This window comes from Talpa europaea, assembly GCF_964194135.1.
Source record: "Talpa europaea genome assembly, chromosome: 13".
Lineage (NCBI taxonomy): Eukaryota > Metazoa > Chordata > Mammalia > Eulipotyphla > Talpidae > Talpa > Talpa europaea.
In genome coordinates, this window is record NC_140080.1 from 1,858,453 (window position 1) to 1,882,193 (window position 23,741).

The 23,741-nt window shown below is 46.9% G+C and overlaps 1 protein-coding gene across 1 annotated transcript in view; it reads right to left on the bottom strand.

Annotated features, from left to right (window-relative positions):
- Nucleotides 1–324: 324 nt before the first annotated feature.
- Nucleotides 325–23,741, bottom strand: part of TACR3 (tachykinin receptor 3) — a gene marked incomplete at both ends in the record, with an annotated part of 44,173 nt that continues 20,756 nt past the window's right edge. The window contains 4 exons of the mRNA XM_084251985.1: nt 325–637; nt 9,091–9,287; nt 17,372–17,522; nt 18,924–19,112. Of these exons, the coding sequence (XP_084108111.1) occupies nt 325–637; nt 9,091–9,287; nt 17,372–17,522; nt 18,924–19,112 (850 nt within the window). The remainder of the gene's footprint in view (nt 638–9,090; nt 9,288–17,371; nt 17,523–18,923; nt 19,113–23,741) is intronic.

The window sequence follows — 23,741 nt, forward strand, 5'->3', positions numbered from 1 at the left end:
TGACGTGTGTACACAGTCGATGGGACTCGGTTTCTTTTTCGATGCCATTTTACACAGAACATTTGTTAAATGTAAGTTTTCAGTTTATCACTGAGGAAATGACTCACTGATCTTTGTATTTACTTTTCATTCATCAGCGTTTCTGAAAATAATTTACACCTTTCAAAGAACCACCTCACTGTCATTTTACTGTCCCAGATGCGTATTCACTTCCGGGTGGGAGAAATGAACCCCTTGCAGGTATCGCCAGCTGTGTTTTCACTGGGCTGCACCTGGAAGTTTAGGGCCGCTAGACAACCGTCCGGGGGGCCCGCCGGGCGCGGCTCAGGAAGAGTCATGCACAGACGTGTAGGGGGACTTGATGAGACTCGAGGGGGTGCAAGCAGATTTGGAGTTTCTGCGAGAGCAGCCACTGCAGATGGGGTCCCTGGGGGTCGCCCTCTTCTTCCGAGTGGATCTGGCGCCATCTGGGTCGCTGGGGTCCAGCACCACGGTCACGGCCTCCATCCTGCTCACGGTGCACAGGCTGCTCTGGCGCGTGGGGCGGAACCGGGCGGCCCTGAGCTCCAGCTCGTCGTAGCTGGAGACCTCGATGAAAGGGCACCAGCGGAAGGCTCTCTTGAAGCCAGCTCGGAACCTGAGGAGGACAAGAAGCCGCGGGACAGTCAGGTGGGGTGTGTGCGCCTGCACCGGGGCGCTCCCTTCCTGCCCCTCTCCAGCCTCCCCTCTGGGAGCTTCACGTCTACACTGTCTTTCTCTGCCACTCTTCGCCCACCTGCTGTCTGTCCGTCTCTCTCAGCCTCTCTGGCGTCTTTCTCGCTACATCTGTCCTTGTGTGTCTGTCTTCCCTGTGTGCGTTCGTCTCTCTGTCTCCGACTCCGTCTCTCAGCGCCTGACTCTCTTGGCCTCCCTTCACTCCCTCTCTGCGTCGGTCTTCGACTCTGAGTAACTGACTGTCTCGGACCGTCCCTGCCTCTCTTGCACTCTGTGCCCTCTATCAATGTCCTCGTGGCCGCATCTGTCTCTCCCCGGCGACCTCCGTCTCTGTCTTGACAGGTGGACCCGGTCTCCTCGCTCTCGCTCCGTATGGATCCTTGGCGCTTTATCTCCGTGCCTCTCCTTTTCCCTCCGATTCCACCTCTCCCACTGACTGTCTGGATCCGTCAGTCTGTCCTTCTTGTCTGCGTCTCCATGGGACTCCCTGGGTGTCTCCTCTCAACTTGTCTCCTCCCTCTCCCCAGGCCTGTCTACCTGCGTCAGGTACCTCTGTACCGAAGTCTTTGTCTCTTCCCGCCTCTCGCTCCGGCCTGTGTCAGCAGCGCGCTGTCTTGGTGTGTCTCGGAACCCCGCTGTGTGAATGTCTCTCTTCCGTAGTCTGTTTTGTGTCTGTCTTTTTGCCTGTGTGTCCCTCTGTCCTCCATCGCTCTAGCAGATCTCATGCAGTATCTCTGTCACTGGCTCCCCTAGCTCTTTCACTCTCTCTCGCGCTCTCTCTCTCTCTCTCGCTGTGTTTTTCATTTCTCTCCCTCCATCTCTGTCAGTTGACGTGTCTCCTCCTGTCTCCGTGTCTGCTGCTGTCCTGGCCTGGCTCTCTCCTGTCTACTTGGTCTGTTGTCTCTAGCCACGTCTCTGTCCCTGTCCCCTGGTCTCTCTCAGCTCTTTCGTGGTTTGTGTCTCGGCCTCTGGGTTGATCTGTTTCCTTTTGTCTCTGTGTCTGTCTCCATCTGTCGATCTATGTCTCTAGATCTCTGCTTATCTCTGTACCTCTCACCGCCTCTCTCAGTCTGTCGCCTCATTTCTCTCGCAGTCTTCCTCTCTACCCCACTGTCTCTCCGCCTCTCCTTGTCTCTGCTGCCCCTAACCATCTGCTCTCTCCCGCCATGTCAGTCTGTCACCCAGTCAGTTTGTCTCGTCTTCCCCATCTCTGTGAAGTCTCATCTCTCTGTATGTCTCAGCCTCTCTCCATCTGTCTCTGCCGTCACTCCTTTCATTTGTTGTCCCTGTCTCTCTGTAGCTCTTTGGTGTCTCAGCCTGTGTGTCGCTCTGGGTCCTTCTGCCTGTGTGTTTTCTTTTATCTGTCTCTCTCTGTCGCCTCAGTTTCTCCCCGTCTCCTCCTGTACTCCACTGTGTCTCTCTGTTCTGACTACTGTCTCATTCCGCCTCTCTTTGTCTCTCGGCCTCTGACTGTGTCTCCTCTCCCTGTTTGTCAGTCTCCCTCTCTCTCTCCCCCTTGCTTTGTTTGCTTCTTCCTCTCGCCCTCTGTCCCTAATATCTCTGTCCACCTGTCTCCAGTGTCTGAGCCTCTCTCCCTCTGTGTGTCTCCTCAGTCTCTCTTCATCTGTTGTCTCCAGCCATGTTTCTGTCTCTCTCTCTCCTTTTTCACTAGGCTTCATGTCTCTGGGTAGCTCTTGGTGGTCTCTCAGCCTCTGTCTCAATCTATCTCTGTGTCTCTATCAGTCTCTATTGCTCTCTTTGTCCCACACTTGGTCTCTGTGTCTCTCTTGCTGCATCTCTCAGTCTCTGGCTGTGCCTCCATTTCACTCCCTGTCTCCCTCTCGACCCCACTGTGTCTCTCCGCTTCTCCTTCTGTCCTGTTCTGCCTCTGACCGTCTGCGCTCTCCCCCATGGCTGTCCATCTACCTGTCAGCTGCTCTGTCTCTCTCCATCTCTTTGTGTTGCTTCTTTGTCTCTCTCTCAACCTCTCTCTTTCCTGTCTCTCTTGTCATCTGTTGTCTGCAGCCATGTCTCTCTGTCCCTGTCCCTCTGTCCTGTATCTCCGGTCTCCATGTTTCTCCGTAGCTCTTTCTTGGTTTGTCTCTCAGCCTCTGTGTCCACGTGTCTCTGTGTCTCTCTGTCTCCACCTGTCTTTGTTGCTCTGTTAATCCTCCTGTTGGTCTCTGCCTCTGGATCTCTCCTTGCTGGTCTCTCACTGCATCTCTTAGTCTCTGCCGGTCTGTATCGAGTCCATTATTCTCCCCTACTCCCTCTCTACCCCACTGTGTCCCTCCACATCTCTGTTCTGACTACTCCGTCTCATTCTGGCTCTCTGTTGGCCAAGTTCTGTCTCAGCCTCTCCCGCGGTTGGTCTAACTCCTCAGCAGTCTCCCTCTCCGTGTACCTTTCTCCGTCTGTCTCTGCTTGCGTCTCTCTCGTTTCTGTCCCCGTCTGCCTCTGTCTCTCTGGCATCCCTTTATTCGTCTCTGTCTCTCTGTCCTCTCCTCCTGTGTCTCAGCATCTGACCCTCTCGGTCACCCTTTACTCCTTCTGTGGGTCTGTTCCCGTCTGTCTGTCTCCTCTCTGTGTCTCTGTCTCTCTGCCCATCCACCCGCATCTCTTGGTCTGTCTCTAGGCCTCGGTTCTCTCTCTCTCTCTCCATCCCCCTGCCCAGGTCTGTAGGAAACTGTCTCTTCATCTCTCTGTCTGTCTGTCTGTCTGCTGAGTCTCTGCCTCTGATGGTCTCTGTCCATCTCCCTGTAGTCGTCTCTGTCTCTCCGTATTGTGTTTTCTTCTTTGTCTCTGGCTGTCTCTGTCCCTCAGCTTCTGACTGTTGTGTCCCTCCCAATGTTTGTCTAACCCCATGTCATTCTCCCGCCTTCTGCATCTGTGTCTCTTAGGTCTGTCTCCAGTGTCTGTGATGGTTTCTGCCTCAGCCTCTCTGCCTCTAATGTGTCCAGCCACGTCTCTTTCTCTTTCCTGTCTCTCTCTACCTCTTTCTTGGTTTCTCTCTCAGCCTCTGTCTCGCTCCATGTCCTTCTGTCTGTCCTTTTATTTTTGTCTCCATCTCTCTGGATCTCTCCTTGTCTATGTCTCTCACTGCATTTCTCAGTCTCTGACTGTCTCGATCCCACTGTGTCTCTCCGCATCTCTGTTCTGACTAATGTCTGTCTCTCAGACACTACGTCTCCCTCCCTATGTCTGTCTGTGTCAGTTTCTCTCTCCATTTGCCTCCGCCTCTGTGTCTGTCTGCATCTCTTTCTTCATCTCTGTCTGTCTGTCCATTTCTCCCTGACTCTGTCTCTCAGCAGCTGACCCTCTCGGTCTCCCTTTTACTCTCCGTCTGCCTGTAGCTTTCGTTGTCCCAGTCTCTGGTCTCTCAGTCTGTTCCTGTCTCTCTGTCCAGTAACCAGTATCTCTTGGTCTGTCTCTAGGCCTTGGACTAGACACTAGCCTGTCCCACTGGCTCACTCTCCCTATGTCTGTATGAAACTAATGAAACTCTCTCTTTGTCCATTTCTGTCTCTTTACTGTCTCTGTCTCTCAGTCTGCTGGGTCTCAGCCTCTGACCATCTCACTCTCCCCACATCTATTTCCCTGTCAGCCGGTCTCTGTCTCTCCCGTCTTTCTGTGTTTGCTTCTTTGTCTCTTGCCCTCGCTGTCTCTGTCTCTAATATCTCTGTATGTCTCTGTCTCTCAGCCTCTCTCCCTCTATCTCGACCTCTCTTCTGTCTCTCTTGTCTGTTGTCTCCGGCCACGTCTCGGTCTCTGTTCCTCTCCTGTCTCTCTGTCCCTGTCTCCTTCCTCTCTGGTCTCCGTGACTCGCTGTACCTCACTCTTGGTTTATCTCTCAGCCTCTGTGGTGATCTGTGTCTCTTTGTCTCTCTGTCTCCATCTGTCTCTTTCGCTCTGTCTTTGTCCCACTCTTGCTCTGTCTCTGGATCTCTCATGTCTGTTGTCACTGCAGCTCTGTCTGTCAGCTCCTTGTCTCTGTGTCTCTGGTCTGACGCCTCTGTCTCCCTCTGTTGGCCATTTTCCCTCTGTCTCTCTGTCTCCCTCCCTATGTTTGTCTAACTCTGTATCAGTCTCTTGCTTTCTGCATCTGTTTCTTTCCATCTGTCTCTCCGCCTCTGTGTGTATGTCTGTCCCCATCTGCCTCCACCTCAGTGTTTTATTGCATCTGTCTGTCTTTTCGTCTCTCCCTGACTCTGTCTCTCAGCATCTGACCTTGTCGGTCTCCTCTTGCTCCCGCATGTCTTGGTCTGTGCCTCTGACCGTATGAAACTGTCTGTGTCGCTCCATCTGCTACCTCTCTCTCCGCGTCTGTGTGTGTCTCTCGCTCTCTCCCCCCCCTCCCTCTCCTCTCTCCCCTCTCTCATGTCTCTCCTCTGTCTCTCTCCTCTCACTCTCCTCATTCTCTTCTCTCTCCTGTGTCTCTCCTCTCTCTCCCCTCTCTCCTCAGCCTCTCCTGTGTCTCTCTTCTGTCTGTCCTGTGTCTCTCCTCTCACTCTTCTGTCTTTGCTCTGTGTCTACTCAATCTCCTCAGTCTTCTCTGTCTCTACTGTGTCTCTCCTCTGTCTCTCTCTTTCTCCTCTCTCTCCTCTCTTTCTCTTCACTCTCCTCTCTCTCCTCGCTCTCTCCTTTCTCCTCTCTCTCTTCTCTCTCCCTTGTCTCTCCTCACTCTCCCTCTCTCTACCTGTCTCTCCTCTCTCTCCTGTCTCCCTCTCTCCTTTCTCTTCTCTCTCTCCCTCTCTCCTCTGTCTCTCCTCAGTCTCCTGGGAGGAGAGAGACGGAGGAGAGACAGTCTCTTGTAAGTCTCTCCAATTTCTCTTCTCTCTCTCCTCTCCCTCTCTCTCCTGTGTGTCTTCTCAGTCTCCCCTCTGTCTCCCCTGTGTCTCTCCTAGGTCTCTCATGTGTCTCTCCTCTCTCTTCCCTGGGTCTCCTCGGAGGAGAGAGAGGAGGGAGAGAAGAGACAGTCTCTTGTCAGTCTCTCCTCTGTCTCTCCTCTTTCTCCTGTGTCTCTCCTATGTCTCTCCTGTGTCTCTCCTCTGTCTTGCCTCAGTCTCCTGTCTCTCCTCTCTCTCTCTCCTGTGTCTCTCCTCTCTCTTCCCTGTCTCTCCTCGGTCTCCTCGGAGGAGAGACAGAGAGAGGCGAGACAGAGGAGAGAGACAGTCTCTTGTCTGTCTCTCCCGGGTCTCTCCTCTTTCCTCGGTCTCCTCGGAGGAGAGACAGAGGAGAGAGACAGTCTCTTGTCTGTCTCTCCCGGGTCTCTCCTCTTTCTATCCTCTGTCACTCCTCTCTCTCCTGTGTCTCTACGGTGTCTCTCCTATGTCTCTCCTCAGTCTCCTCGGAGGAGAGAGGAGAGACACAGTCTCTCCTCTGTCTCCACTGTGTCTCCTGTGTTTCTCCTCTCTCTCCCCTCCGTCTCTCTTTTGTCTGTCCTCATTCTCCTCTCTCTCTCTCCTCTGATTCTCCTCTGTCTCTCCTCTGTCTCCAGTGTCTCTCCTCAGTCTCCCCGGAGGAGAGACAGGAGGGACAGAGGAGAGACACAGGAGAGACTGACGAGAGACGGAGGAGAGTGAGGAGAGACAGTCTCTCGTCACTCTCCTCTATCTCTCCTCTCTCTCTCTCTCTCTCTCTCCTCTCTCTCCTTTAGCTCTTGCCAGTCTCTCCTGTGTCTCTTCTGTCTCTCCTCTTTCTCCCTCTCTCTCCTCAGTCTCGCCTCTCTCCTGTCTGTCTCTCCTCCATCTCCTCTCGCCCTCCTCTCTGTCTCTCTTGTGTCTTTCCTCTTTCTCCTGTGTATCTCCTCAGTCTCCCCAGAGGAGAGAGAGGAGAGACAATCTCTTGACAGTCTCTCCTGTGTCTCTACTCAGTCTTCTCTGTCTCTTCTGTCTCCTCTCTCCCATCTGTCTCTCTGTGTCTCTCCTCTCTCCCTCCTCTGTCTCTCTTGTCTCTCTCCTCTGTCCCCTCTCTCTCCTCTGTCTCATGTGTCTCTCTCTGTCTTTACTCAGCTTCTTCTGTTGCTCCTACTCTCCTGTCTCTGTCTTTCCTCTGTTCTATCTCCTCTCTCTCCTGTGTCTCTCCTCAGTCTCCTCGGAGGAGAGCAGGAGAGACAGAGGAGAGAGGGGAGAGACAGAAGAGAGACGGAGGAGAGAGAGGAGAGACAGTCTCTCGTAAGTCTCTCCTCTCTCTCCTCTGTCGCTCCTCTGTCTCTACTCTCTCTCTCTCTCCTTTGTCTCCTCTCTGTCTCTCAGTATCTCTCCTGTGTCTCTCCTTCTCTCCTTGCTCTCCTCTCTCTCTTGTGTCTCTCCTCAGTCTCCTCGGAGGAGAGAGAGGAGAGACAGAAGAGAGAGAGGAGCAAGAGGAGAGACACAGGAGAGAGAGGAGAGACAGTCTCTTGTCAGTCTCTCCTTGTCTCTACTGTCTCTCCCCTTTCTCTCCTCTGTCCCCTCTCCTCTGTCTCATGTGTCTCTCCTCGTCTCCTCTGTGTCTCTCCTCTCTCTCTCTTGTCTCTCTTCTGTCTCTCCCCTCTCTCGTTTTTCTCTTCTCTCTCTCCTGTGTCTCCTGTGCCTCTCCTCGTTCTCCTGTCTCTCCTCTGTCTCCTGTGCCTCTCCTGTGTCTCTCCTGTGTCTCTCAGTCTCCTCGGAGGAGAGACAGAGGGGAGAGAGAGGAGAGACAGTGGAGACACAAAAGGAGAGATGGAAGAGAGTCAGAGAGAGAGAGGAGAGACACAGGAGAGACTGACGAGAGACGGAGGAGAGAGAGGAGAGACAGTCGTCAGTCTCTCCTCTATCTCTCTTCTCTGACTCCTCGGTCTCTCCTGTGTCTCTCCTCAGTCTCCGCGGAAGAGAGAGGAGAGACAGAGGAGCGAGAGGAGAGATAGAGAGAAGAGAGACAGAGGAGAGAGAGGAGAAGGAGGAGAGAGAGAAGGAGGAGGAGAGACACAGGAGAGTCACAGGAGAGACTGACGAGAGACGGAGGAGAGAGAGTCTCTCGTCAGTCTCTCCTGTATCTCTCCTGGTGTCTCCCTGTGCTCTGTCTCTCCGTCTCTCTCTTCTCTCTCTGTCCTTGTTGTCTCTGTCCTGTTTCTCCTGTCTGTCTCTTTCTCTCTCCCCCGCTCTGTCTTCTCTTCCTGTCGGTCTCTGTCTCTCCCCTGTCTCTAGTCTGTCCTGTGTCTCTGCACTATCCCTCACACACCTGTCTCTGTGTATCTTCTGTGTCTGTTTCTCTGACACAGGAGAGACTGACGAGAGACGGAGGAGAGAGAGGAGACTGAGGAGAGATAGAGGATAGAGAGGTGAGACAGGAGAATGACAGAGGAGACTGGGGAGAGACTGAGGCAGAGGAGAGAGAGATGAGAAGCGAGACGGAGAAGAGACACAGGAGAGAGAGAGAAGAAACAGAGGACAGAGCGGAGAGAGAGGAGAGACACAGGAGACTGAGGAGACAGGAGAGACAGAGGGGAGACACAGGAGAGGCATATGAGTGACACGGAGACAGAGGAGAGACGGAGGACACTGGGTAGAGAATAGAGGAGAGACTGAGGCAGAGGAGAGACAGATGAGAGAGACACAGGAGAGACTGACGAGAAACTGTCTCTCCTCAGTCTCTGCTCCGTCTCGATGTCTCTGTCAGAGTCCGTCTTTCTTTCTGGTCCATCTCGCTGTATCTTTCTCGGTTTGGCTGTCTCGGTCTCTGACTGTGTCTCTCCCTAGCTCTGTGTCAGTCGCTGTCATGTTCCATCTCCCCCTCGCTCCCCCGTGTCTGACGCCTGCCTCTGCGCGGTCTGTGTCCCCATGTGTGCCCTCCCGTCTGCCTCTGTCTCTGAGCCTGAGTCCGTCTCCCTCTTCTTTGACGATCTCTGTCCTGGTCTGTGTCTCTTGGCCTCTCTGTGTGTCTGTCTCCTTTCTCTCCCCGTGTGTGCCCGTCTACTGCCAGTCCGCCTCTGTCCTTTTTCTGGTTTTGTTCTGTCTCCCTTGTGTCCATGTGTTTGTCTCCAACGTGCTTTCTCAGCCTGCTCTGTGGCTCTCGCTCCCTCTGTCTCTGACTTCTCTCTGCCCCCGTCTTTCTATGTCTGTCCCTCTGCCATCTCTCGCTCATCTGTCTCCTCCTTTCTTTCTCTCACTGGTTTTCCGTGTGTCTCTCTCCCTCTCTCACGGTTCTGGTAGACGCGGCTGTGCAGGGTGTGGCAGGAATCTGCCCGCAGAAGCCCTGCCGCGACGAGCCTGTGAGAACGCCGTTTTGAGGACGGCCTTGTCGCGGGGGAGGGCAGCATCAAGGACTCTGTGCCTGTCTCCTCTGTGCAGGTGTGCGCCGTGGAGCCCGCCCCGTGCTTCCCGCCGAGCAGGAGCGACGCGGATGGCGTCCGGGTCCTACCTTTTGTTGAGGCAGCAGTAGATGATGGGGTTGTACATGCTCGAGCTCATGGCCAGCCAGAAGCTGCCCAGGTACACCTGCTGGATGTGCTTCCACCTGTTGAGCTGCTGGTAGACGGCGGTGACGATGAAGTAGATGTGATAGGGCAGCCAGCACACGGCGAACGTGGCCACGACCACGATCATCATCTTCACCACCTAGACAGAGGGGAAGGTCATGGCTGGTGAATGGGGCGGGGGGACATTAAAGGTGCTGCTTCTGGTAGGTGGCTGAGGGTCCCATTTTCCTACCAGACAGTGACACACACCTGGACATGGGGAGTGGGGCCGGCCCTCCAGAAGGTGGTGCACACGTTGTCGAGGCTGCGCCCCTATGGACGCCACCCTCTCCCAACACACGCACGCACACACACACTCTCCACCTGCTCAGACGTGTCCACAAGAGCCCCGGTGCTGGGGAGACGGGAGGGCGGAGGTCTGGCCTGGAGGGCGAGGCGGCCGAGGTGCCAAAGACACACTGCTTGCCCAGCACACGCTACCCCCGACATGGCCGGATGCGTGAGTGTCTGTTCTGACGCCAGCTTTACCAGGCAGCCACCTGAGCAAGGACTTGTTTCTCCCCTTAATCTGCTAACTGGGAAAGGTGCTCTGCACAGCGATGATGTCCACGCTGGCGTGCACAGCCGTTCACTGTGACTTTGCAGATGAGCAGTGGAGACCGACAGCTTATACATCAGCTCTTATAACTGCAAAGGAGGGATCATTTCCTGCTTTTTCACATTTTTGAAGGCTAATGTCCGGGGAAGCCCTAGCCGACACACAATGCCTGTCTCGACCCCCTCGGTAGGGCCTACCTTCCACAAGGGCGGAGAGGATCGCGTCACTCCCTTCCTGCCCCAGCACCGTATCATCCCTAACACAGCGGGAGGTGCAGAGCCGGCCGTGGGAGGAACAGATACTGAATGGCCACGCCATTTCTGCCAGGAGGCTGGAGGGGAGGGTATTTTCTGCGCCTCCCAGTGAAGTAAAATCTGTTCCCTTGTGCCACATTGACTGGACACTGAGTAGCTTGGATCTGTTTGTAAAACGAAAATAGTCTACAAGGTCATCCGTTCATCGTTCTCATCCATCAGCCTATGAAGTTTATTCATACATCATTTGGGAATTACGAAATCGTGACATGTTTAGAATATACACTACACAAAATAATTTTGAGACTCACCCATTCAGACTAGAATAGACCAGAGAGTCTGACAAATGGCCTGTGAGCCATCTCGGCGTCATGAACACACCACTTTTGGATGGCACCTGTTCTGCCTGTGCGTGCTGGTGACTAGATGACAGCTGGCAGCTGAGGGGCCTAAGACAGCTTGAGAAACACAGCGTGCAAGGGAGTAGTGTGCAGGCAGAGCGTCCCTGGGGCCCGTCACCTACCATCCGAGTGACCATGCTGAGCAGATGGACAGTCCATCAGTGACGAAGAGCCACGGCATGAGCTCACGTCACTGCTGGCCTCACCGTGTCAGTGCTTTCCCCATGCTCTGCAAATTGCACTTTTTCCGTTTTCTTCTCTCCCATGGAATAGGAAAAAATATTTGCACTCCATACAACTGGTCAGGGGTGGTATCAAAGAGCTACAACGAGCTCACACAATTGAACAGAACCACCACCCTAGTCAAAACATAGGCAGAAGAGCTAGAGACACCTGTCCAAAGAAAACGCAAATCAGAACCACAATGAGATGGCTATTCTCACTGGTATGAGGTGGTCCTACCAAAAAAAGCTGGCAACAACAAATGCTGGCAAAGATGTGGAGAAAAAGTAGCCTCTTACAGTGCTGGTGGCAGTGAAAACTGGTCCAGCCACCATGGAAAGCTATGGGGAGGTTCCTCAGAACACTAACATGGAGTTACCATATGACCCCACACCTAGGGATCTACCCAAAGGACACCTGCACTCTGTTTACTGCAGCACTGTTTACAACAGCAAAGATATGAAAACAACCTCCATGCAGTCCATGAATGGCTCAGGAAACTGGCATATGTACACAGCGGAATGCTGCTCAGCAAGGCAAAACAATGAACCATGCCTTTTTGTGGCAGTATGGCTGAGCTGGAAGGGATTTTGCTATGTGCATTAAGTCCGAAGGAAAAGAAAATGAGCAGTGGTCTCACTGGCATGTGGACTGTAGAGAAGCCCAACAGAGGGTCAGGGAAAAGACTAATCTTGCAGGCAGACCATAGACATAAGGCCTACAGCAGAGGAGGAAGATGGAGGGGCTCAAAATGGGCAGGAAGAACACAAGGAATGGTGGGGATGGATCACGGGTGGTGGGGGGAGAACGACGACAACACCTGAGGGGAGACAGCCAATTCCGTCCAAAAATGAACAGCAATGTTAATGCATACATCTGCTAAGAAAAGGGCATGTGACTAAGGTGAGCCTGGTATTAACTATTTGCCTTTTCTAAACAAACACTTGCTGACAGGACAACTGCACCAAGAATAAAAGCAGGACTTGACTTTGGTGCAAGAAAGCATTACATTTCATTCTGATTTTATGTTAAGGACAAGAAAACCATCTGTGACAACGTGGATGTGGCAAGGCCAGCAAGCTAAGGGTAGCACCTGCGAGAGCGTGCAGGCGCCCCATGGACGCTTCCGTGCAGACGGCTGCAAACTCCCTGCACAGGGAATAGTCATCCAAGGGTGGCTGAAGGATGCTTCTAGTTCAAAGAATATATAGATATACTAGCTCCATTTTCTCATTTTACAAATAAGAGAGAAAAGTGGTGATTCAAACAAGATGATGCAATACCAGGCCTCACACTCCTCCTGCTAGACACACAGCCTCCAACTCGTTTGTTTGGGATCAAAATCTAGTCCTTTCTTCCTGTGCTCTATCTCCCTTCCCTCCCAAATGCTTCCTCTTTCTGATCCACACAAAATGTTACACTACTTTGGCTTTACAAATCTAGATTTTCTCTAAATATAAGCAACAGTATTTGTTATCTACTGATACTTGGTAATGGAAGTGTAATGGCTATGGGATTTTTTTAGTTACAGCAAAACCAGTAATATTCTTTCAGTGCTACATTAACTAAGGAGAATATGTTAAGGGGATTGTATATTGTTTCACGTGACAATTTATTAAATGGAGATTTAGATTGTTAAAAAAACTCATCTAAACTAAAAACAAAAGAATACTATATATTGACCTGACTTGTTACATTACTGATCAGTAACTGACATTGTCTATGGAAAATGTGCACTAACATAGACCAAACCACAAGAACCCGGAGTCCCTGATGCAACCTTGAAAACAATGACAAATGTAGGCATATGATCCAACTTCAAGCTATGGTATAAAGCATCAGGAATTATATCAGTATGATAATGGAAGAAAAATACATCCATGGATCTATGGAATAGAATCAAGAGCCCAGAAGTAAACCCCATATATGTGTATGTGTGTGTCATATATATATATATATATATATATATATATATATATATAGCACTGATGTACATCTCAGTATATATATCAGTGTATATGTATCAGTGAGATTTACCTATCAGTGCACAATCTATGACAAAGGAGCTATGATCATACAAAGGAGCCAAGAAAATCTCTTCAACAGATGGTGTTCGGAAACTGGACGGCCACATGCAGAAGGCTGAAAGTGGATCTCACACTAAATCCATACAAAAATAAATTCAAAGTGGATTAAAGACCCAGATGTAAGACTCCAAATTATAAAATACATAAAAGAAGGAAATACAGGTGATGTGTTCCATGCTAACGGTGTTAAAGGCATCTGTGGTCACTCAAACTCAATGGCAAGGGTAATGAAAGCAAAAATAAGCTTTTCATCAAATTAAAAACTCTACAGTGAAAGAAAATAACAGAATAAAAAGACAGTCTAATGAAGTGAAGAACAAAGTGTGTTCTTGAGTACACACTTTGTTGTGTACGACAAAGGGTTAATGTCCAAACTACACAAAGAACTCAATACTCTAAAGAAGCAATCTGATTAAAAAAAGGGCCGAGAATCTGAGTAGACACTTCTCTAGACTTTTTTCTCATGAAAAAAGTCTCGTCACTTAGAGGAAAGCAAATCAAAACAAAAATGAGATCAGTTCGTATCCGTGAGACTGGGTCACATCAAAGAGAACAGCAAGTTTTGGCGAGGGTGTGAAGTAAAAGAAACCTTTATAGCAATCTTGATGGGAATGTAGACAGATGTGATGATCTTGGATATGGACAGCATGGAGCGTCCTCACAAAAACTACACAGGAACTGCCAGTACGATCCAAGAAGCCCACTTCTGAGTATAAAATCATCAACTCAAAGAGCTATGTGCTCCCAAATGTCTACAGTGGCATATGGACAATGGCTAAGATTAGAAGACACCCTACATGCCCACTGACAGATGACTGGACAAAAAGATGGGGTACACCTACAAAGCAGAATACTCCTCTATAATTAAAGGTGAAATCCTTCGAGGGCCAGCAAAATGAAAGGAACTCAAGGGAATTAAGTGCGGCAAATTCAGTTAGAAGAAGAAAGAGAAATAGTGCACATGATCTACCCCCATGGGCAATATAAGGAAACAGAGCAGGTGAAAGCACCAAATGAAATAAACTGCACACCTTGACCACACTGAGGTTACCAGAGGGGGAGGTGAGGGTGGAGTAGGAGCAGTGTGGAGGTGGTCTGATGGATGGTGGTGGGTGAAAATAAAATCGATGTCCCCTCACTTTGGTATGTGCTTGTAGCTCCTGCTTACTGAGGAATTATGTTCACAAATTAAGTTTTAAGTTCATGGACAGTGCTGTAAAGAATTTCGAGTTGATAGTGGAAAATGACTTTTTAAAAAAATATTACATATTTTGCCTGGTTTAAGCTAAAAAGCCTTTTAATTTAGACTATATCAATAAATACAATAATATAATTCACTTGCATTACTGGTAGTTAAGCCAATAGAAAAATAAGTAAAGGGTTACCTTATCTGACTCAATCTTTCCTTCTAACCCCAGTGCTTGAGTAAAAGCACAAAGATAATCAGAATAATAAAGACGTACTCTATCAGATGTTCTGGGTTCAAATCCTCACTCTACCATCCAGTAGCCAAGGCAAGTTCCTTAGCCACCTAATGACTGTTACTTCATCTGAGAAACGAAAATGACGATAGTGACTTCCTCGAGTGGCTGGCAGCATCCAATTGGTTAGTCTATTTAAAGCATCCAAATCAAGAGTCAGGTGCACCAGAAGCACAGTAAATGCTAGTTGCTTGTACACAGCCATGCCAAGCATTATTCCCTTGATGGTGAAAATTAGGTTTATCTTTGTCTCACGAATAGAGGAAAGTGCAGATTGGAATTGCATACTTATGGCCATTACCTTGAACGTGTACATTATCTTCATCAATCCTCATCAAAAAATTTGAAGAACTACTTCAGTATCGTAAATGAGAAAATAGAGCAGAAGATAAAGAGTCAGAAAACCAGTCACTAAGTAGGAATCAAACAAAATGGTGTGACTCCGCGGCTCGTGGTTTTTCCCATCAGCACTGCAGATGCATGTGTGCGGGTGGTGTATCTGTGTGCGTGGTGGGTGTGTATATTAGCTATGGTATCGGGAAGTCAGGATGGCTCTTTCCTTGCAGAGGAAGTCTTTGCTTATGGCTCAAGAAACTTAGCAAAAATAAGCAACAAAGTGAGACAATATAGTGGAAATGTACATGACACATAATGAGAAACAAAAAGAAAAAACAAAAAAGTGGTCAGAAGAGCTAACAAGGAGGCACTTCAAAGACGACATGCAGATGGCCAACAGGCACACGAAAAATGTTCATCGTTTATCGTCAGGGAAATGCAAATCAAAACCACAATGAGACGCCCTCTCACACCTTACCGTGGGCCCATAGCAAAAAGACCAAAACAGTAAGTGCTGGTGAGGGTGTGGAGAAAAAAAGGACCCTTGAGAATGTAGACTGGTTCACTCCTACAGAAAACAGTATGGAGGTTTCCCTAAAGGTTAAAAATGACCTGACACACATAACCCAGCAATTCCACTGTTAGGTGTCTAAAGAATGCAAAAGCACGAAATCAAAGGGAAACATGCACTCCTATGTACACAGCAGCAGTATTTACATAGCCAGGCCACAGAAACATGCAAGTGCCCAAATGCAGATGAGTGGATCAAGAAGACACATACACAATGGAATACTACTCAGCCACCACAAAAGATAAACTATGCTATTTGCAGCAACATGAATGGAGCTGGAAGGGATTAAGATAAGCAAAATGAGAGAGGAGAAAGAAATGCCAGATGGAGCGTAGAGAAACCAAACAAAGAGTCAGACAAAGGGAAACTGACTATTGCACTGAGGCTACCGGAGCGGGAGGAGGAGGGACAGAACAAAGTGGGGAGGGAGCACAATAGACTGTGGGTGTTTTGGTGCTGGGTGTGGTCACAACAATGTTAATTAAAAAAAGATTACCAAATCACAAAGGAATAAAGGAGATTTTTTTTCAATGCCAGAATTCCATAAACAAATGTTAATTTTAAGATAAATGTATCTTAACTTTTGTGAAAACTTAATGGTGGCATCACCAAATTTCTTCAATTTTAGCTACATTATCCCAATAAATGAGAACGACCGCTGAAATGATGGACCGTGCTCCGTCGTCTCTTATCGTCTCTTGGTTGCAGTGACTGTACTTCAAGTGTTTGGAAGCTAATGGTTACCCCACTGGACACTGTACAGACCATCTTTACCACTGCAGTCATTTCCAGTGGACAGAGCTGTTTTGGCAATTATTACCTTCCTGAGCTTCATTCAGTTTCCTGATTTGTTAAATGGAAGAACGCAATTTCCACCAGTCCTGTCTCTGCAGCAGAAAAGCATCTTGTGGACACAACACTTCAGACACAAAGTATTGTTTCAAAATCTGACTCTTTGAACTCTTACAGTTTTCTGAAACGATGCAATCCTAAAAACTTGTGGCCAGGATTTAGGTCCAACTTCTGCCAGTTATTAATTTTGTACCCTTGAGAGTCATTTTCTTTTTTCTATAAAACAAGAAAAATTCCCTTATTGTGAGACAGCTATTCGCAGACTCAGGCTCACCGTAAAATGTGGGGCCACTACAATGCTTACAAGCAAATGTTGCTTCCCACCCCCCCAGAGCCCCAAGTCCACTCAGACTGAGGGTGGCGTGGGGTGTGGGGGGGCGCCCTCAGAACCCTCGTCCAGATGGAGGCCACGCTCGTCACCAGCCCTGAGTGTCCACATTCAACTCCTATTAAGCTTATCAGTATCAAAGCAGAATCCATTTTTCTACATTTGATTTAAAACCCTGACTGACCATTAAGTGCTGACAGACAAGTGGTGGTAAAATTACTGAGGCTTTTTTTTAGGGGTAGTGGCCATAGACAAGGTATAGTTGTAATGAGCGAGTCATAAATGGAATGAACAATAATAGGTATACTCAGTATATCTTAATCCTCAGAAAACCTCTCTGAGTCGCATTAAGTCACATGAACTGGAAAAACAAGGATGAAGTAGATGATTCTAAGATTACTTTTAATTCCACAAACAGAAAAAAAATCTCATTCATAGAGCCACCAACTGGTAGAAAAAAAATCTGAACAATAATCCTAGTAAATTGGCAACATAATTTTTTTTATTTTCTTGCTTAATGTGCATTGTTCAGAAGTAGGTTTTCTATGTCAACCAATAATTTATAAAGGTGGTAATGCAAGTCTTCCATTCCTTCATCAGACAACCATGACAGCCATGCAGTAATGAGCTGAGAGCAGGGGCAAGGAGCGGATGGATACTGGAAAGTTGCCACACACACACGAACGAGACCCACCCCTGGCAATAAAAGCAGCTTCCGGAAGGTGACTGATCACTCCTGAGGCATCCCGTCCCATAAAGGACAAGGGTTACTGGAGATGGTTACAACTGCCGAAATGCAAACTACTGGGATTCCTGTTAGAGAGCAATTCTAGAAGTTTCAGGTGTATGGTGAGCAAACGCTGTGGGAGGTGCTGAAGCCTGCAGCAGGAGGGGACTGTAATGACATTGCGCGTGGATAGCGGGTCACAGAAGACAGAAACGTGAAATTAAAAGTCACTAGAAAGAGCACCAAAAAAGGAAAGCAGGACTAAAGCAGCCAGTCACATTATATTACTTAGTTGACACGAGGCTTGACCCGTCTGCGGGGCCACCACCTGCACGGACCTCTGGAAGGGTTTACACAGCATAGTACCTTTCTTTTCGCCTTGAGCTGCTCATGGTACTTGTCACAGGTGTCTCCTGGGACTTCTCCGCCCCAGAGAGTGACTCCCACAATGGTGTAGGTGACGCCCATGATAAGCAGGGGGAAGCAGTACACCAGGACGATGACGATAATGTGGTAACTGCAAGAAGGAAGACCAGGCTGAAGGGCATACGGGGACAGAACGGGGGTAAATAAGTTATTTTCAATCATCACCAAAATGCCCAATTACTTCCACTTCTGTCAGGCCTCATTTTACAAACTCGCACATTCTCATCCTGTTGTCAATGGCTCGTGACCCCCAGCCCGGCTCGGAATGCAGGCCTGTCCTCGGCTCAGTCACTCCCGAGCTAACCTGAGGTGTCATCAGAGGAAAAGAGGGCAGAGTGCCCCCAACAACTGACAGATACCCTTCTCCCACGCAGGCCTGTTGAGTGCCTGCAACGTCTGACCTGTTTTAAAAAAGCTGTTTTTCATCCAAGTGAAAAGAAAAAGGTCAGTAGATGCTCCGAGCCATGTTAGAGCCACGAGTTAATTTACTGTGATTTGGAAGACCAGGTAAAGACATTTGTGGGCATTTCTGCAGTCAATGCATTTGGAATTTGCTAAGAAGTAGCACAGAGATGTGTTAGCCACGCCAAAGGCATACTGCAGTTTACCAACCTGAATCTTAGGCTTGTATAGCTTTCCATCGAAAGCATAAAGACAATGCTAGGGAGGTCGAGGAGGGCGGCCACGACCGCACAGCCCAAGCAGCATCAACACACTCTGCAGTGGTTGCGCTCTGGCCAGGGGGGCCTCACTGCTTCCTCTGGTTTCCCGATTGCTGACTGAGCCCCGACATGAAGTCAGCAGAAATGACTTCGTCCATACAGACTATTTTTTATTATGATTTCCTTAAATGACTAAGACTTACCAAGGTGATGGGCAGACTACAGTCCTCAGTGTAGTAACTGCTGCCTGTTTTATCTGAGTGCTTAATATTTTTCTTCAAATTTCTGGAATGTGGGTAGAGTTGAGCTACATAGAATGGCTGCTATACAAGATGACTGTTACATTCACATTTGTTATTTTTAAATGGGAAAATAGGTCACAAGATAAGAATTTTATTGAAACAATTTAAATGCTAAAAATGGAAAATAAATTTCACCCAATTACACAATGTTTTTCCCTTTGCTTCTCTTAAGGTGGGTCCAAAATATGAAATATTAACTTCTATCATGCAGCATCCTTATTTCCTTTCCAATTAAGATTAAGGTTTCTTAGAAGAGCGGCCCCCACCTAAGACCGAGTCCCTCCACTCACTGCTTTTCCAGCCCCAACAGTCTTGCCTTCTTGGGCGCTTTGCTCTGTCTCCAGTGCCCGCACCACCTCCCTGCGGATGGTACAACAGCTATGCCAGGTGGAAATCGTGCTACCTCACTGATAACAGTGTACATGAGAGGCTGTGAGGGAAATATCTTGCATTTGCCTCGTTACAGTTGATAGGACCTTGAGCATTCAAATAAATGGAACTGAAAATCACAACAGAGAATTAACTCACGTGAAATGTTGTTTGGGACCTTCTGGCCACTGCACGTAGCAGAGCGTCCGGCCTGGCATAACTTTGGTTTTGGAGTAAAGACACTGAGGGAAGGCCAGCAGGAAAGCGAGGACCCAGATGCTTGCGATGACAAGTTTGGTGGCTGTAGCAGACAGTCTGGGCTTCAAGGGATCAATAATGGCCATATACCTGCATGAAAATAAGCAAAACCATCTTGTGGGTTCTCTATAGGCAGAGTGCAGAATGTCTAAGACCTAGAAACTCGCCTAGATCTGTAACTCAGTCAATTCAATAAGGAAACAAACAACCCAAAACAAGTATGGGCCGAAGAGTTACAGACTTCGTAAAGAGGACACAGACGGCCAACAGGCACATGAAAACATGTTCAGTGCTCATCAGGGAAACACAAATCAAAACCACGATGAGATACCACCTCACAAGTGTGAGCATGGCCCACATCCTATAAACAGAAACGTGTGCTGGGGAGGGTGTGGAAAAAGGGGACCCTCCTACACTGTGGGTGGGAATACAGACTGTCCAGCCCCTGTGGAAGACAGTAGGGAGGTTGCTCAAAATAATAAAGATAGATCTACCATATGATCCAGCAATTCCACTCCCAGGTATCTACCCAAAGAATGCAAAAACACTCACTTGAAGAGATACACACACTCCTATGCTCACTGCAGTACTATTTAACTGCACAATGACACAAATAAGTTAAAAAGATTAGTCTGTATACACAATGGAATACTATTCGGCTATAAAAAGTACAGCCCCTGCTATTTGTAACAATATGGATGGATTTGAAGGGATTATGTTAAGTGAAATAATTCAGGAGAAAGACACATACTGGATTATTTCACTTATCTATGCATTAGAAAACAAAACAAGGGGTAGGCAAAACTAAATCAACACAAATCCTAAATATGTGACTGCAGAATTGAGACTACCAGAAGGGGAGGGAACCCAATGGACTCCGGTGGAGGACAGTGGGTGCCCTTAGCAGTAAGGGTGGTGATGTTTACCGAAGAGCTGTGAACCTGTACCCCCATTCATGTACAGTGTTATATAAAATGCAATTAATAGAATAAAATGCAATTTCAGCGGCCAGGGTTGTCTTTCCTTCAGTAAACAAGCTGATGAGGGTTTTGTTGTGTGGTGTTAGCATACAAGTGTAACCATGGTGAAGTCCTAGAATTCAGGCAGCTATAGATTCAAATCTTCTTCTGTCACCTAATCTTTCTGAACCTCAGCTTCATTTTAAAAATAGAAATAAGAACACCTACCACCTAGAGAAGTAATTTAAGTGAAAGGTATTGATTATTTGGTGGTGTGCCTAGCACATTATCAGTATTTGTAAGTGTCTGCTGGATGAACTGGAAATACGTAGAGTAAGTACTTAAAATCACGAGTTCTGCAGTCAAATGCTCTACCACTGAGGTATACCTCCGAATTATGAATTCTGTACCAAAACATCTCCAATTTTTCTACTTTAATTTTTAAAAGAAAACTCTGAACAACAGCTATGAAAAATTCCTACAAAAGATGAGAAGTCTCAAGGAACAAGATTGTGAACAAACCCATTTAAAAGCTTCAAGAGGGAAGTTCAAACTTCAGATAGGGATGAGTAAAGCAGGTTTGACTAAGGCTAGTCTTCTTCAAAATTGAATTCATACTGCATCACAAAATTTTTCATTGACTATCTGTTCATTTGTGTATAAACATAGGAAAATACATTTCATGTCCTATAAATGTACTTACATATGATTTTTACAGTGCAATTTTTACAGTGCATCATTTTGGAAAATTGGAAACTCTGAGTATGGTAACAAAACTCAAGCTTTCTTCATTTGATGTACCATAACTGCCAAATTCTGGCTCAAATTCAGAGAAGAAAAAACTATATACCAAAATGATTATATTTTTGCATTTTTCTGTTGGCCAAACAAAAGCTACTTTTTAAAAAATTTTTGCTGTTGGCCATTTTGATTTCTCATATATATATATATATATATATATATATAGTATGGAATATAAACTCATGTACTCTGCATTGCTTAGTCTCTTTCTTCAAAATGAGAGTTTTTGTTAGTGTTTCCTGATTTCTGCTTTTCATTTAAAACACTACTTTTAGATGGACTTTAAAAGTTTTATCTTGCATATTTCTTAACTCTTGGTTCTCTGTGGTGGTATTTGTAATTTTGAGATTGACAAAATCTCAGGAAGATCCATCATTTTTCATGTTATATTATTTGTATTCTTTTACTTTTTAACCTACTTCTACCTTTTTTTAAATAAAAGTGGGTTTCTTAGATGTATCATATAGCTGGATCTTCCTTTCTTAATGTAATCTGATCTCTGTTTTTTTATAACTGTTTAGACCATTTATACTTAATGTAGTTATTGAAATAATTGATTTTAAAGCTAGCATCTTATTTCTTTTTGACTCATCTGTTCTTTTTTCATTCTTTTTCTCTTGATCTCGTTCTCCTTGAACTTACTTTTTAATGTTTCATTTTATTTCTTTTTTTGGCTTACAGTTGTTTTTGGCATGTAGTTGCTTTAGATAGCACATTTTAAACTAAATCACAGTGTAACTATTATGCCATTTCACAAGTAGTACAGAAACCTAACCTCTCAAATACATGTTGATTTATGCAAAACTTCAAAATATTCTACAGTAGTATTTTCATTAAAGGATGAGTATTATTTAAGCCCAACAGATTTAAACTTTGAGAAAGTAATTTAAATGAGAGTAATTCATCAAGTTTCTTATTACTCCTCTTTTGTAACTATTAGGCAGGATTAGCTCTTCAGCAGATGTCAGAAGTTACTCGTCTTTTTAATTTAGTCATCAATTATTTAAAGAAAGCATTCTTAATTTATTATGTATGACAGCTAACAGATAAATGTGAATGTTCTATATAAGAAAACAATCAAAAACATTACGTTTGTTTAGGGAAATAAAGTGAACACTTCAAAGGAAACAAAATGTTCATGTTTGAAACTGAACACTGCTGAAGTCGCCTCACTGCTTCTGGTGGCCAGGACGACAGGGGTGGTTGCTCAATGCAAGCCACGACCAGGTAATTGACTGGACCTATTTTAAATATGTGATATGCAGAATAATCCAAGCAATCAAGTAATGTTATTAAATCTATTTTACAGAAAAGAAAATGGCGCCTTAAAAAGATTCAGTAAATCTTTCAAAATAAAATCCCAGTGCTTACCATCTGGGTTATGTCATTTATTTTCTCACAAGTAGCCAAGGTTACTGCGCAGATATGTGGCAGAGCTGTGATTTGAATTCAGATGCAGCAGGTCCTACTGCCCCAAGCTCTCCCTAACCTTCTGTCACACCCCAGGTGTCTGCTCCGCCCTGCCCTCTGCCACTGCCTCCCCTGCCTACCTCGTGACACTCCCCCTCAATCCTTCATTTGTCTGTAGGATCTCGGGGAAAAGGGGTCAATCCACGTTGGCAACTTTAGCACCTGTATCTGGCATGTTTTATGTATTCACTAATGATGAGTCAGTAAGTCAAAGACCTTTCTTCATTGGTGGTGTTGTAGAGACTGATCCTAAACTTATCTCAAGAACAAAAGAGCTGATTGAACACAAAGTATAATTAGCAAATGGCATATTCAGAACCTGAGGGTCCCTAGAAGTCTGTAGTGGTCACTGTATAATCCTCGGCCAGGGCCAGTGCTGGCCCTCACTGAGGGACTTGGTCCCTGTCCTGCAGGGTGGGCACTGTAGCCCTTTCTGCTGGGGTTCAGAGTTTACATCTGCAGCTCTACAGAACAGCTTCTGAACAGAACAATGCGGTGGACTGTGAAAGAGAAGGAAAAGTAGGTACCTTTCGAAGAATCTTAAGTAGACTTTTGCCCTCTGAATCCAAAAGCGTTTATGTGCAAAAATTAAACCAAAACTGATGGCATGAAGTCAATACCTGTGAGCAGGTGTTTCTGTTCCCCATATGTTGATCGCACACTGAGTTATTTGTGGTTGTTCCAGAGTCAAGGGCAACATTTGTCAGAGGATTTTGTTTAACTGGACACTTCTGCACTATCATAATCTTGTGGTCCTGAAAAGTCATGACTTCAACCTGGATACCGAGACAGTATTTTGAGACTAAGAAGAGAAGCTGACACGCAATGCATTCACATTCTGTCTGGCTCCTGTGGCATGGATCATGGAAAACATGTGGCAGGTGTCTTGCTGAATTTTTGGCAACAGTTTAATGCTAGGAAATTGTTTCCAGCATTAGGTAGAACATTATTTTATTTTAATTGTATGGAAGCCATCAACTTCTATTCTCACTGAACAACAACGCTTCAGGGTAGGGATACATTTTTTGTCGTTCTGGGTCTGACGCTGTATCCGTTCATTCACTGAATGTACTGTGGTATTTCAGACACTGCAGCGCAAGGACAAACCCCTCCACAGAGCTCACAGTCTGCTGAGGCAGAGACTACTCAAGTAATCTCACCAACACATGTAATGTGCAAAGGCAAGATAAATGGCCATATCAGTATATCTGCTGGGAGAAACACTTCAATTGTGCCTTTTCTTTCTCTAAAGGAAAGTCATTCTAGGCTCGGGGCAGAGGGTGGGGGCCACTAAGAGGATGTCTGTGAGGGCAAACTGTGTGAAAAAGTCACGTGGATGGTGCGTTTTTATGGGCTAAACTGTGACCCTAAAAAGGAAATGGAAGTCCTAACTTCGATCACAGGATACACCCTCACATAGCAATCAAGCCAAAAAGGAGGTCCATGGTGTGGTGTGGGCCCTGAAGGGGAAATCCGAAGCAAGAGAGAC